Source organism: Ranitomeya imitator, chromosome 7, assembly GCF_032444005.1.
Source record: "Ranitomeya imitator isolate aRanImi1 chromosome 7, aRanImi1.pri, whole genome shotgun sequence".
Lineage (NCBI taxonomy): Eukaryota > Metazoa > Chordata > Amphibia > Anura > Dendrobatidae > Ranitomeya > Ranitomeya imitator.
The window spans coordinates 125,100,830-125,117,159 of NC_091288.1; the positions used below are offsets into that span (position 1 = coordinate 125,100,830).

The 16,330-nt window shown below is 42.6% G+C and overlaps 1 protein-coding gene across 5 annotated transcripts in view; it reads left to right on the forward strand.

Moving 5' to 3' along the window:
- The window catches only part of HIBCH (3-hydroxyisobutyryl-CoA hydrolase), an 885,760-nt gene that overhangs the window by 147,398 nt on the left and 722,032 nt on the right, over window positions 1–16,330 (forward strand). For all 5 annotated transcript variants that reach the window (XM_069733795.1, XM_069733794.1, XM_069733798.1 and 2 more), the window contains exon 2: window positions 6,029–6,071. Coding sequence is in view for 4 of the 5 variants with exons in the window: in XM_069733794.1 (XP_069589895.1) it covers window positions 6,029–6,071 (43 nt within the window). In the remaining variant the exon portion in view is untranslated. The remainder of the gene's footprint in view (window positions 1–6,028; window positions 6,072–16,330) is intronic.

Here is a 16,330-nt window from a genome sequence, read left to right on the forward strand (position 1 = left end):
TTTTTTTCTTAGAGGAGGCGGACTTATCCAAATACCGGGGGGTCCAACTGGCATATTATTTTATCCCACAACTTCCGGTTTTTAATAATATCATTGTGAGAGCTGTCACTTTGATCCCATATGGACTGATTTGTTTCCACTAGTGTTAGTTTCTCATTTTCTATGTCCAAGGGCTCTTCGTCAACCTCAATGTGCCTTATTTTTTTTTGCAGGCTGCTTGGACTATGTAAATACAAAATATTATATTAAAATTTATACGTTCATTTTTAGTTGTTAATACGTTTATCTAATCCCCGAAATTACAATATTTTTAAGGACACGTTTCATAAATTTACATTTTAACACTTTAACCTTTTTAGAAATTATATTGCAATGTTTATTCTGTTATTTTTGTTGCGTGTCCTTGTACTGTTCGGTTAATGTTATGACATGTATGTAGTTTGTTAAAAAGGGTTTTAACCCCTTAGTGACCGAGCCAAATTTTTGAAATCTGACCAGTGTCACTTTATGTGGTAATAACTCTGCAACGCTTCAACAAATCCCAGTTATTTTGAGATTGTTTTTTCGTGACACATTATACTTTATAATAATGGTAAATTTTGTTCAACATTTTTTGTGTTTATTTATAAAAAATATCAAAAATTTGAGAAAAATGTTAAAAAATTAGCAATTTTCTAAATTTGAATGATTATCCCTTTAATCCAGATAGTCATACCACAGCAAACCATTAATAAATAACATTTCCCACATGTCTGCTTTACATCAGGACCATTTGTAAAATATTATTTTATTTTGTTAGCAGTTTAGGAGGTTTAAAAATGTAGCAGCAATTTTTCATTTTTTCAAAGAAATTTACAAAATTTATTTTTTTAGGGACTTATCCATGTTTGAAGTGACTTTAGGGGTCCCATATATTGGGAAACCCACAAACGTGATACCATTTTAAAAACAGCACCCCCTGACATATCAAAAACTGCGGTCAGGTAGTTTATTAACCCTTCAGGTGCTTTCCAGGAATTAATGCAAAGTGGTATGACAGAAATGAAAATGTGTATTTTTACCACCTAAATGTCTCTAACTTCTAAACAGATTACTACAGCCGTCAGACTCTAAGGCCGCTATTTGGCCATGAATTGCCACGGCAAACATCAGGACCACACAATCATGATATGAGGGTACCAATTGGGACAAAGAAGAAGCCCCCACGCTCTGTTAAGCATTTATAATGATGTAGTCACTATTGACAGCAGCATCTAAGGGGTTAAACAGATTTAGATGGTGCAAATACTGATCGTGGCTGGTACAGCAAGTTGTCAGCTATAGTGTACAACTGACAGATGCTGGATTGTCACCTGTATGGGGAGGCTATTCTCTTATATCTCAGGTCAGTTAAAAGACGTATTGGCGGTCATTAAGGGGTTAAATCTTGTTATATTGTGTTGTTTCTTGTGTTATGTTGGTTTTGTATCTACTATATAATTGTCTAAGGGTCACTTCCGTCTTTCTGTCTGTCCTTCTGTCTGTCACAGATATTCATTTGTCACGGCCTCTGTCTGTCATGGAATCCAAGTCACTGATTGGTCTCGCCAGCTGCCTGTCATGGCTTCCGCGACCAATCAGCGACGGCCACAGTCCAATTAGTCCCTCCCTACTCCCCTGCAGTCAGCGCCCGGCGCCCGCTCCATACTCCCCGCAGTCACCGCTCACACAGGGTTAATGCCAGCGGTAACGGACCGTGTTATGCCACGGGTAACTCACTCCGTTACCGCCGCTATTAACCCTGTGTGACCAAGTTTTTACTATTGATGCCACCTATGCAGCGTCAATAGTAAAAACATCTAATGTTAAAAATAAAACAAAAATAAAAAATCATTATATACTCACCTTTCGCGACGCTCCGGTGACCGCTCCATGCAAGCGGCAGGTTCCGGTGGCAAGGATGGTATGGGAGAAGGACCTGCCATGACGTCACGGTCATGTGACCACGACGTCATCACAGGCCCTGCGCCATGACGTCACGGTCATGTGACCGAACTACAAGGGGCCCTCGGAAGGTGAGTATATTTTTATTTTTTTAACCCGTGACATACGTGGCTGGACAGTATACTACGTAGCTGGGCAATATACTATGTGGCTGGGCAATATACTACGTGGCTCTGTCCTGTATACTACGTCACTGTGCAATATACTACATGGCTCTGTGCTATATACTACGTCACTGGGCAATATACTACGTGGCTGGGCAATATACTACGTGACTGGGCAATATACTACGTGGACATGCATATTCTAGAAGAATAATTCTGCGTTAGAATCGGGCCACCATCTAGTGTTAAATGACGTCATAAAAAAAAAATAGTTTTGTTTTATTCAAAATGTATATGTTGCATGATTTTTACCACTTCTAGGTGTGGTGAAGACAGACGGCGATCCTTTTTTTTTTTTTTTTTTCTTACTTTTTCAACAACCTACAATGTAGTAAAAAAATAAATAAATTTAATTTTACAATTCATGTATCAATTTATGTGTAAAAAAATAAAAATAAAAAAGCAAATTCGTGGCATGAACTATTTTGGACCGGTTTTTTTTTTTTTTTTGTTTTGGGGGGGGGAGGGGGGGTGGGTGGCCTAGCAGGTTCGGGATCAGAGGATTCCTATTTGCTATAAAAACATGATTACACATGATTACCTCAATACACTCGAGTGACACACAGCATTTATTGTGGTTTTTTTAAATCGCAAGCCTACCGATTGTGACGAGAAGACTGCAGACACGCTGCTGCTCAATTCCTCACTATCTGACATCTGTGTACAAACAAAACAATACATTTAGTACACATACATCCGACGGCCACTACAAACTCAAAGGATGTATATAGACATATAGATTACCGTATATACTCGAGTATAAGCCGGCCCGAGTATAAGCCGACCCCCCTAATTTTGCCACAAGAAACTGGGAAAACTTATTGACTCGAGTATAAGCGTAGGGTGGAAAATGCAGCAGCTACCGGTGAATTTCAAAAATAAAAATAGATGCTCCATACCGTTCATTATGGCCCCATAGATGCTCCACATAAAGCTGTGCCATATAGAATGCATATATAATGCTCTGCACCGTTCAGTATGGCCCCATAGATGCTCCATATAAAGCTGTGCCACATATAATGCTCTGCACCGTTCAGTATGGCCACATATATGCTCCATAGAAAGCTGTGCCATATAGAATGCATATATAATGCTCTGCACCGTTCAGTAGGGCCCCATAGATGCTCCACATAAAACTGTGCCATATAGAATGCTCTGCACCGTTCATTATGGCCCCATAGACGCTCCATATAAATCAGTGCAATATATAATGCTGCTGCAATTAAAAAAACAAAAAAAAAAAATGACATATTCACCTCTCTTGCTTGCAGCTCCTCAGCATCCCGTCTCGGCGTCTCTCTGCACTGACTGTTCAGACACAGTGTGGCGCGCACACTAGTATGTCATTGCGCCCTCTGACCTGAACAGTCACTGCAAGAGGACGCGAAGACGGAGCGGCACCCGGCGTATGGAACGCAGACAGTTAGATATGAGATACCTGCTCCAGCGTCCCCGGCTCCTTTCCCTGGACAGCTGGTCTCCGGGTGCCGCAGCCTCTTCCTCTGTCAGCGGTCACCGTTACCGCTCATTAGAGAAGTGAATATGTGGCTCCACCCCTATGGGAGTTGAGTCCATATTCATAACTTTAATGAGCGGTACCATGTGACCGCTGAACAGGGGAAGAGGTGCGGCACTGAAGACCGTGGGACAGGCAGGGGGAGCGCCGGGACTAGGTGAGTATGCTACATGCTCTCTCCCCCTCACCCGCCGACCGTGACTCGAGTATAAGCCAAGAGGGGCACTTTCAGCCCAAAAATTTGGGCTGAAAATCTCGGCTTATACTCGTGTATATACGGTATATAGAATTGTACTTAAATTGCCTCAGGTCCCTCACACGATACACACACTGTGTAGCTGGCATTTCCAGAGTTTGTCTGCAGAGTGTATGCTCCAAAATGGCTGAAATCATATTTCCTGTCACATGACCACATTGAAAAGCCTCATTAACTCAATCCAACGCATGGTTTAATTTAGACATTTTGCTTGATTTGCGTCTGGCTGCGTTTGCAATAGACTTCAATGACAGAATTAACGCTTCCGTTACCCGTGCGTTATCTTGACCGGACCCGAAAACGCTGCAGGCTGCGTTGGAAGGTGCGTCACAAAAAACACGGAATGATGCAAATGCATGCCAATTTTGACATGCGCTTTGATGCGTCATACTAATGCAAGTCTATGGAAGCGTTACAGTGTCCGTTATATTGCGTTTTGCCTACTTAAAAACGTGTCCGTTAGACGGACTGCCCTAGCGCAATGTGAACCCAGCCTTAGACTGGGATGCCAGCTTTTTCTAATGGTAAGTTTTATATTGGGACTTTCGTGGGTCACAGTTGTGATTATAGCATTACAATGCAACTAACTGTGACTCAGTATACCTAGTCACCAGGATGTATATGATTTTATTTTAATAAAACACATTATTTAATAATAAAAAAAATAATTTTTAGTCACATCTGTTCTTCTAATTTTCCGCAATATGTCATTGCATTTTTTTTTTGTTGAAATGGGCATGATGAATCTGTAGATTTTTTTCTTTCTTTGCGTCCCATAGGATTAACCATTTCCCTCTGTCTAGCTTTGTATCCAAAATATAGCTATTGCAGAGCTCATGATTGCAGTGTATGGGTTGAGGGCCAGGACAAATAGCTAGGGCCTACTATTGCAGTGGATGGTGTGATGCCCAGGACAAATGGTTAAGGACTGCAATTGCAGTGGACAGAATGAAGGACAGGACAAATAGCTAGGGCCTGCGACTGCAGTGGGCAAGGTGAAGGCCACGACAAACCGCTAAGGCCTGCAATTGCCGTGTCCCGGGTGAGAGCTAGGACAATGGATAATCAGGAAGACCATGTTATACTTGTTATGGTGCCTCCCATTGTGCTGACGCTTTAATCTCCCCACCCACTTAGCTTATCACCTCCAGCTCCACTCTGAGCCTAAAGGTACCATCACATTTAGCGACGTTGCAGCGATATAGACAACGATGCCGATCGCTGCAGCGTCGCTGTTTAGGTCGTTGTGTGGTCGCTGGAGAGCTGTCACACAGACAGCTCTCCAATGACCAACGATGCCGAAGTCCCCGGGTAACCAGGGTAAATATCGGGTTACTAAGCGCAGGGCCGTGCTTAGTAACCCGATGTTTACCCTGGTTACTATTGTAAAAGTTACAAAAAACAAACAGTACATGCTTACATTCCGGTGTCTGTCACGTCCCCCGGCGTCAGCTTCCCTGAACTGTGTCAGCTCCTGCCGGCCGTAAAGCAGAGCACAGCGGTGGCGTCACCGCTGTGCTCTGCTTTACGGCCAGCCGGCGTTGACAGTCAGTGCGGGAAGCTGACGCCAGGGGACATGACAGACACCGGAATGTAAGTATGTACTGTTTGTTTTTTTAACTTTTACAATGGTAACCAGGGTAAACATCGGGTTACTAAGCGCGGTCCTGTGCTTAGTAACCCGATATTTACCCTGGTTACCAGTGAACACATCGCTGGATCGGCGTCACACACGCTGATACAGCGGGTGATCAGCGACCAAAAAAAAGGTCCTGATCATTCCCAGCGACCAACGATCTCCCAGCAGGGGCCTGATCGTTGGTCGCTGTCATGCATAACGATTTAGTTAATGATATCGTTGCTACGTCACAAAAAGCAACGATATCGTTAACGAAATCGTTATGTGTACCTTAACTCCCTGCTCATTAGCATGCAAAATGGATTTTTGCAAGCAAGGTGATTATTTAATTAGCATTAAATCACTTTTACATTTATGACATTAGTTTGGGCTATAAACTTCTGATGACAGGTTTTCTTTAAGCTGCTTGAATTATTTGTTTTCTTTCTAATGGAATAGGTAATAAGACTATATTTGTTTATTTTATAAAGGTTCATCACCAGCAACAGACTGCAAATCATTTTGCAGCATTTGGTAAGTACACAATTTTCATCTCGCTTTAAAATATATTGACTTAATTATTTATTGTCATCACTTTGACCCCTGACTACCACGGCCTTTATGACGCAGCAACGTTTTCTTTTATCTGTGCCTTCTGAGAGCCTAAGGGTATGTGTCCACGTTCAGGATTGCATCAGGATTTGGTCAGGATTTTTCATCAGTATTTGTAAGCCAAAACCAGGAGTGGAACAATTAGAGGAAAAGTATAATAGAAACATATGCACCACTTCTGTATTTATCACCCACTCATGGTTTTGGCTTACAAATACTGATGAAAAATCCTGACCAAATCCTGATGCAATCCTGAACGTGGACACATACCCTTAAGGTACCGTTGCACTAAACGACTTACCAACGATCACGACCAGCGATACGACCTGGCCGTGATCGTTGGTAAGTCGTTTTGTGGTCGCTGGGGAGCCGTCACACAGACAACTCTCTCCAGCGACCAATGATCCGGGGAAAGACTTCGGCATCGTTGAAACTGTCTTCAACGATGCCGAAGTCCCCGGGTAACCAGGGTAAACATCGGGTTACTAAGTGCAGGGCCGCTTTTAGTAACCCGATATTTACCCTGGTTACCATTGTAAAAGTTAAAAAAACAAACAAAAACAAAACAAAAAAAAACAGTACATACTTACATTCTGATGTCTGTCACGTCCCCCGGCGTCAGCTTCCCTGCACTGACTGTGTCAGCGGCGTCGGCCGTAAAGCGGAGCCAGAGCACAGCGGTGACGTCACCGCTGTGCTCTGCTTTCCGGCCGGCGCTGACAGTCAGTGCAGGGAAGCTGACACCGGGGGACGTGACAGACATCAGAATGTAAGTATGTACAGTTTTTTTTTTTTTTTTTTTACTTTTACAATGGTAACTAGGGTAAATATCGGGTTACTAAGCGCGGCCCTGCACTTAGTAACCCGATGTTTACCCTGGTTACAACTGAACACATCGCTGGATCGGCGTCACACACGCCGATCCAGCGATGACCGGGTGATCAGCGACCAAAAAAAGGTCCTGATCATTCCCCACGACCAACGATCTCCCAGCAGGTGCCTGATCGTTGGTCGCTGTCAAACATAACGAGATCGTTAGCGGGATCGTTGCTGCGTCACAAAAAACGTGACATTGCAACAATATCGTTAACGATATCGTTATGTGTGAAGGTACCTTTAATGGAGCTGTGTGAGTGATTATTTCTTGCTGGTTGAATTGATGTTTTCTTTGGTGCCATTATGGGGTATATAATGACTTTTTTTATTATAGTTTTTTTTTTTGTTTGTTTGTTTTTTTAGGGGTGGAGGAGATATGCTTTCATTTCCTGAATTCTAAAATCTAAAAGCAATCACCAGATGGGATAAATAATTCATATTTTCTTAATTGTGTGCTTGTGGTCTATTTTGAATATTCAGTTTAGAATTTCTAAAAATCTCCAGCTATTTACGGTCCAATACAAATTAATTAGTCTTACAAAATGCCATTCACAGGCTTTACATTTCTAGAATTTGCCCTTTTCTTACTTTCGACTCTGCAAAAACTCTTACTGTTTTACTTATTCATTCTCGTCTGGACTATTGTAACTCTCTACTAATCGGCCTCCCTCTTACCAAACTCTCCCCGCTCCAATCTGTCCTGAATGCTGCAGCCAGGATCATATTCCTCACCAACCGTTACACCGATGCCTCTACCTTGTGCCAGTCATTACACTGGTTACCCATCCACTCCAGAATCCAGTACAAAACTACTACCCTCATCCACAAAGCACTCCATGGCTCAGCACCACCCTACATCTCCTCTCTGGTCTCAGTCTACCACCCTACCCGTGCCCTCCGCTCCGCTAATAACCTCAGGTTAGCATCCTCAATAATCAGAACCTCCCACTCCCGTCTCCAAGACTTTACACGTGCTGCACCGATTCTTTGGAATGCACTACCTAGGTTAATACGATTAATCCCCAATCCCCACAGTTTTAAGCGTGCCTTAAAAACTCATTTGTTCAGATTGGCCTACCGCCTCAGTGCATTAACCTAACTATCCCTGTGTGGCCCATTCAAAAACAAAACAAAACAAAAAAAAAACATAATTGGGTTCCTCGCATCATGTTCTTGTACACTTTATGCAGTTAATAGCCCTCTGTGTCTACACTGCTACATACTTAGGCAGTTAACTGGTTCATGCAGCTTTACATGAACACCCGAGCCTTACACTATGGCTGGTCCGAATAACTAAAGCAATTGTTACCATCCACCTCTTGTGTCTCCCCTTTTCCTCATAGTTTGTAAGCTGTGATTTATGTTATGCTGTAATGTCTATTGTCTGTACAAGTCCCCTCTATAATTTGTAAAGCGCTGCGGAATATGTTGGTGCTATATAAATAAAATTATTTTATTTTTTGCGAAAAAATCTGCATGAAAATTAGATATGTCCCAGTTGTATGCTTTGTAATGAAGTAGGGTGAAATTTGCAAAGAAATGTTCTAGTAACTTTTACAGATTCTGTCTTAAGATTTGTTGCCGATTTGTGACCAAATCTGCAGCTGTATTTTCCGAAACATTTAACAAATGATACCTGCGTTTTTTTCAACACCCATTCAAGTCAGTGGGTGAAAAAAGCTGAAAACGCAGCAAAACACTGAACGAAGTGACATGCTCTATGTACAAAAAACGCAGCAAAGCACAAAATTCTGATCACACAAAACCAATGTATGTGCATGAGATTTCTGAAATCTCATAGGCTTTGCTGGTATTGTAAAAAACAGCTGAAAATTAGCATAAAAAATAGCAGCAAAAGCTCCCTGTGTGGACTTATCTTATGGTTGCAAATGTATTTCTTGCGTGGCACTTTGGTAATGAGACCCTTTTCTAATTTTTTTTTATTGATTTGAATTAAGTTATTAAGCATATTAACCTCTTAAGCACTGATGGTGCTTTGCACATTTAATGACTGGGCCAGTTTTTACATTTCTGACCACTGTCCCTTTATGAGGTTATAATTCTGGAACGCTTCAACGGATCCCGGTGATTCTGACATTGTTTTCTTGTGACATATTGTACTTCATGATAGTGATAAAAATTTCTTTGATATTACTTGCGTTTATTTGTGGAAAAAAAAATGGAAATTTTGCGAAAATTTTGAAAATTTCGCAATTTTCCAACTTTGAATTTTATGCCCTTAAATCACAGAGATATGTCACACAAAATACTTAATAAGTAACATTTCCCACAAGTCTACTTTACATCAGAACAATTTTGGAATTTTTTTTTTCGTTAGGGAGTTATAAGGGTTAAAGGTTGACCAGCAATTTCTCATTTTTACAACAAAATTAACAAAACCATTTTTTTAGGGACCACCTCACATTTGAAGTCACATTTAGGGGTCTATATAGCAAAAAATACCCAAAAGTGACACCATTCTAAAAACTGCACCCCTAAAGCTGATCAAAACCACATTCAAGAAGTTTATTAACCCTTCAGGTGCTTCATGAGAGCTAAAGCAGTGTTGAAAGAAAAAATGAAAATTTAACTTTTTAGTCATGAAAACGATCTTTTAGCAACAATTTTTTTTATTTTCCCAAATGTAACAGGAGAAATTAGACTGCAAAAGTTGTTTTCAATTTGTCCTGAGTAGGCTGATACCCCATATGTAGGGGGGAACCACTCTTTGGGCGCATGTCGGGGCTCGGAAGGGAAGGAGAGCCATTTGACTTTTTCAAGCTAAAATTAGCTAGAGTTGAGATCGGACGCCATGTCGCGTTTGGTGAGCCCCTGATGTGCCTAAACAGTGGAAAACCCCACAAGTGGCCCCAATTTGGAAACTAGACCCCCTAAGGAACTTATCTAGATGTGTGGTGAGCACTTTTATCCCCCAAGTGCTTCACAGAAGTTTATACCGCCCGTGCGTGAACATAAAATAACATTTTTCCACAAACGTGATTGTTTAGTCCCCAATTTTTTATTTTCACAAGAGTAACTGAAGAAATTGGACCACAAAAGTTGTAGTCCAATTTGTCCTGAGTACGCCAATATCCCATATGTAGGGGAGAACCACTGTTTGGGCGCATGGCAGGACTCAGAAGGGAAGGAGAGCCATTTGACTTTTTCAAGCAAAATTTTGCTGGAATTGAGATATGACGCCATGTCTCATTTGGTGAGCCCCCGATGTGCCTTAACAGTGGAAATCCCCCACAAATGACCCCAATTGGAGACTAGACCCCTGTTATGATAGGCAATTCAGTAACACAATGTACATAGCGATCAGAGCACATACAGTGATCTGACAATAACCCAAAATAATAGAACGAGCTCTGAGACGTGGGAACTCTGTAGACCACAATTTCTGATCCTCTCCAAACACAACTAGAGGCAGCCGTGGATTGCGCCTGACGCTCCCTATGCAACTCGGCACAGCCTGAGAAACTAACTAGCCTGAAGATAGAAAAATAAGCCTACCTTGCCTCAAAGAAATACCCCAAAGGAAAAGGCAGCCCCCCACATATAATGACTGTGAGTAAGATGAAAAGACAAACGTAGGGATGAAATAGATTCAGCAAAGTGAGGCCCAATATTCTAACATAGTAACATAGTTAGTAAGGCCGAAAAAAGACATTTGTCCATCCAGTTCAGCCTATATTCCATCATAATAAATCCCCAGATCTACGTCCTTCTACAGAACCTAATTGTATGATACAATATTGTTCTGCTCCAGGAAGACATCCAGGCCTCTCTTGAACCCCTCGACTGAGTTCGCCATCACCACCTCCTCAGGCAAGCAATTCCAGATTCTCACTGCCCTAACAGTAAAGAATCCTCTTCTATGTTGGTGGAAAAACCTTCTCTCCTCCAGACGCAAAGAATGCCCCCTTGTGCCCGTCACCTTCCTTGGTATAAACAGATCCTCAGCGAGATATTTGTATTGTCCCTTTATATACTTATACATGGTTATTAGATCGCCCCTCAGTCGTCTTTTTTCTAGACTAAATAATCCTAATTTCGCTAATCTATCTGGGTATTGTAGTTCTCCCATCCCCTTTATTAATTTTGTTGCCCTCCTTTGTACTCTCTCTAGTTCCATTATATCCTTCCTGAGCACCGGTGCCCAAAACTGGACACAGTACTCCATGTGCGGTCTAACTAGGGATTTGTACAGAGGCAGTATAATGCTCTCATCATGTGTATCCAGACCTCTTTTAATGCACCCCATGATCCTGTTTGCCTTGGCAGCTGCTGCCTGGCACTGGCTGCTCCAGGTAAGTTTATCATTAACTAGGATCCCCAAGTCCTTCTCCCTGTCAGATTTACCCAGTGGTTTCCCATTCAGTGTGTAATGGTGACATCGATTCCTTCTTCCCATGTGTATAACCTTACATTTATCATTGTTAAACCTCATCTGCCACCTTTCAGCCCAAGTTTCCAACTTATCCAGATCCATCTGTAGCAGAATACTATCTTCTCTTGTATTAACTGCTTTACATAGTTTTGTATCATCTGCAAATATCGATATTTTACTGTGTAAACCTTCTACCAGATCATTAATGAATATGTTGAAGAGAACAGGTCCCAATACTGACCCCTGCGGTACCCCACTGGTCACAGCGACCCAGTTAGAGACTATACCATTTATAACCACCCTCTGCTTTCTATCACTAAGCCAGTTACTAACCCATTTACACACAATTTCCCCCAGACCAAGCATTCTCATTTTGTGTACCAACCTCTTGTGCGGCACGGTATCAAACGCTTTGGAAAAATCGAGATATACCACGTCCAATGACTCACCGTGGTCCAGCCTATAGCTTACCTCTTCATAAAAACTGATTAGATTGGTTTGACAGGAGCGATTTCTCATAAACCCATGCTGATATGGAGTTAAACAGTTATTCTCATTGAGATAATCCAGAATAACATCCCTCAGAAACCCTTCAAATATTTTACCAACAATAGAGGTTAGACTTACTGGCCTATAATTTCCAGGTTCACTTTTAGAGCCCTTTTTGAATATTGGCACCACATTTGCTATGCGCCAATCCTGCGGAACAGACCCTGTCGCTATAGAGTCCCTAAAAATAAGAAATAATGGTTTATCTATTACATTACTTAGTTCTCTTAGTACTCGTGGGTGTATGCCATCCGGACCCGGAGATTTATCTATTTTAATCTTATTTAGCCGGTTTCGCACCTCTTCTTGGGTTAGATTGGTGACCCTTTAATATAGGGTTTTCATTGTTTCTTGGGATTTCACCTAGCATTTCATTTTCCACCGTGAATACCGTGGAGAAGAAGGTGTTTAATATGTTAGCTTTTTCCTCGTCATCTACAACCATTCTTTCCTCACTATTTTTTAAGGGGCCTACATTTTCAGTTTTTATTCTTTTACTATTGATATAGTTGAAGAACAGTTTGGGATTAGTTTTACTCTCCTTAGCAATGTGCTTCTCTGTTTCCTTTTTGGCAGCTTTAATTAGTTTTTTAGATAAAGTATTTTTCTCCCTATAGTTTTTTAGAGCTTCAATGGTGCCATCCTGCTTTAGTAGTGCAAATGCTTTCTTTTTACTGTTAATTGCCTGTCTTACTTCTTTGTTTAGCCACATTGGGTTTTTCCTATTTCTAGTCCTTTTATTCCCACAAGGTATAAACCGCTTACACTGCCTATTTAGGATGTTCTTAAACATTTCCCATTTATTATCTGTATTATTAGTTCTGAGGATATTGTCCCAGTCTACCAGATTAAGGGCATCTCTAAGCTGGTCAAACGTTGCCTTCCTAAAGTTCAGTGTTTTTGTGACTCCCTGACAAGTCCCCCTAGTGAAAGACAGGTGAAACTGTACAATATTGTGGTCGCTATTTCCTAGATGCCCGACCACCTGCAGATTTGTTATTCTGTCAGGTCTATTAGATAGTATTAGGTCTAAAAGTGCTGCTCCTCTGGTTGGATTCTGCACCAATTGTGAAAGATAATTTTTCTTGGTTATTAGCAGAAACCTGTTGCCTTTATGGGTTTCACAGGTTTCTGTTTCCCAGTTAATATCCGGGTAGTTAAAGTCCCCCATAACCAGGACCTCATTATGGGTTGCAGCTTTATCTATCTGCTTTAGAAGTAGACTTTCCATGGTTTCTGTTATATTTGGGGGTTTGTAACAGACCCCAATGAGAATTTTGTTACCATTTTTCCCTCCATGAATTTCGACCCATATGGACTCGACATCCTCATTTCCTTCGCTAATATCCTCCCTTAAAGTGGACTTTACAAGACTTTACATAGAGACAAACCCCTCCTCCTCTCCGATTTTTACGATCCTTTCTAAACAGACTGTAACCCTGTAAGTTAACTGCCCAGTCATAGCTTTCATCTAACCATGTCTCGGTTATTCCCACTATGTCAAAGTTACCTGTAGATATTTCTGCTTCTAGTTCTTCCATCTTGTTTGTCAGGCTTCTGGCGTTTGCAAGCATGCAGTTTAGAGGATTTTGTTTTGTTCCAATCTCCTCGCTGTGGATTGTTTTAGAAATGTTCTTACCTCCCTTCTGAGTATGTTTTCCTGGATCTTCTTTGTTCAAGTCTAATGTTTTTCTTCCCGTCCCCTCTTCTTCTAGTTTAACGCCCTCCTGATGAGTGTAGCGAGTCTTCTGGCGAATGTGTGTTTCCCAGGTTTGTTGAGGTGTAGTCCGTCTCTGGCGAGGAGTCCATCGTACAAGTAATTCACACCGTGGTCCAGGAATCCGAATCCTTGTTGTCTGCACCATCGTCTTAGCCAGTTGTTTACATCAAGGATCCTGTTCCATCTCCTGGTGCCATGCCCGTCTACTGGAAGGATAGAAGAAAAAACTACCTGTGCATCCAGTTCCTTTACTTTCTTCCCCAACTCTTCAAAGTCTTTGCAGATTGTCGGTAGGTCCTTCCTTGCCGTGTCATTGGTGCCAACATGTATCAAGAAATGGGTGGACGTCCTTGGAGTTGAAGAGCTTTGGTATCCTATCGGTCACATCCTTGATCATCGCACCTGGAAGGCAGCATACTTCTCTTGCAGTTATGTCCGGTCTGCAGATGGCTGCTTCTGTACCTCTCAGTAGTGAGTCTCCCACCACCACCACTCTTCGTTGCTTCTTGGCTGTACTTTTTGCTGTCACTTGTTGCTGTGTGCCCTTTTCTTTTTTGCTTGCTGGTATTGCTTCATCCTTAGGTGTGCCATCTTCATCCTCTACAAAGATTTGATATCGGTTCTTCAGTTGTGTGGTTGGTGATTTCTCCATGGTCTTCTTGCTTCTTTTGGTCACATGCTTCCACTCATCTGCTTTTGGAGGTTCTCTGACACTTTTTTCACCTTCTGTGACCAGTAGAGATGCTTCTGTTCTGTCTAGAAAGTCTTCATTCTCTTTGATGAGTTTCAAGGTTGCTATTCTTTCTTCCAGACCCCGCACCTTTTCTTCTAAAAGGGCCACTAGTCTACACTTCTGACAGGTGAAATTTAATTCTTCTTCTGGTCGATCTGTGAACATGTAGCACATGCTGCAGCTCACCATGTAGGTTGTCCCATCTGCCATGTTGCTCCTAGATCCTGCTGACTTGCTGTGTGTTTTCCTTCTTGTGTAATCTACTCAGCCAAGCTCTCTTGCAATAATGTCCTACAGGCAAAAATTTGCGCGCCTTACGGCGCGCGGTTTGGTGATTCTTTCCAAGCAGCTGGTCCCGGCTGTACCCAACGATCTTCTAGCTTAGGGAGACTCTTCGCTTTCCCAGAAGGCACCTGGAATATGCAAATTAGCCTCCTCAAGCTTGAATCCCTGGTTTGGTGATTCTTTCCAAGCAGCTGGTCCCGGCTGTACCCAACGATCTTCTAGCTTAGGGAGACTCTTCGCTTTCCCAGAAGGCACCTGGAATATGCAAATTAGCCTCCTCAAGCTTGAATCCCTGGTTTGGTGATTCTTTCCAAGCAGCTGGTCCCGGCTGTACCCAACGATCTTCTAGCTTAGGGAGACTCTTCGCTTTCCCAGAAGGCACCTGGAATATGCAAATTAGCCTCCTCAAGCTTGAATCCCTGGTTTGGTGATTCTTTCCAAGCAGCTGGTCCCGGCTGTATCCAACGATCTTCTAGCTTAGGGAGACTCTTCGCTTTCCCAGAAGGCACCTGGAATATGCAAATTAGCCTCCTCAAGCTTGAATCCCTGGTTTGGTGATTCTTTCCAAGCAGCTGGTCCCGGCTGTACCCAACGATCTTCTAGCTTAGGGAGACTCTTCGCTTTCCCAGAAGGCACCTGGAATATGCAAATTAGCCTCCTCAAGCTTGAATCCCTGGTTTGGTGATTCTTTCCAAGCAGCTGGTCCCGGCTGTACCCAACGATCTTCTAGCTTAGGGAGACTCTTCGCTTTCCCAGAAGGCACCTGGAATATGCAAATTAGCCTCCTCAAGCTTGAATCCCTGGTTTGGTGATTCTTTCCAAGCAGCTGGTCCCGGCTGTATCCAACGATCTTCTAGCTTAGGGAGACTCTTCGCTTTCCCAGAAGGCACCTGGAATATGCAAATTAGCCTCCTCAAGCTTGAATCCCTGGTTTGGTGATTCTTTCCAAGCAGCTGGTCCCGGCTGTACCCAACGATCTTCTAGCTTAGGGAGACTCTTCGCTTTCCCAGAAGGCACCTGGAATATGCAAATTAGCCTCCTCAAGCTTGAATCCCTGGTTTGGTGATTCTTTCCAAGCAGCTGGTCCCGGCTGTACCCAACGATCTTCTAGCTTAGGGAGACTCTTCGCTTTCCCAGAAGGCACCTGGAATATGCAAATTAGCCTCCTCAAGCTTGAATCCCTGGTTTGGTGATTCTTTCCAAGCAGCTGGTCCCGGCTGTATCCAACGATCTTCTAGCTTAGGGAGACTCTTCGCTTTCCCAGAAGGCACCTGGAATATGCAAATTAGCCTCCTCAAGCTTGAATCCCTGGTTTGGTGATTCTTTCCAAGCAGCTGGTCCCGGCTGTACCCAACGATCTTCTAGCTTAGGGAGACTCTTCGCTTTCCCAGAAGGCACCTGGAATATGCAAATTAGCCTCCTCAAGCTTGAATCCCTGGTTTGGTGATTCTTTCCAAGCAGCTGGTCCCGGCTGTACCCAACGATCTTCTAGCTTAGGGAGACTCTTCGCTTTCCCAGAAGGCACCTGGAATATGCAAATTAGCCTCCTCAAGCTTGAATCCCTGGTTTGGTGATTCTTTCCAAGCAGCTGGTCCCGGCTGTACCCAACGATCTTCTAGCTTAGG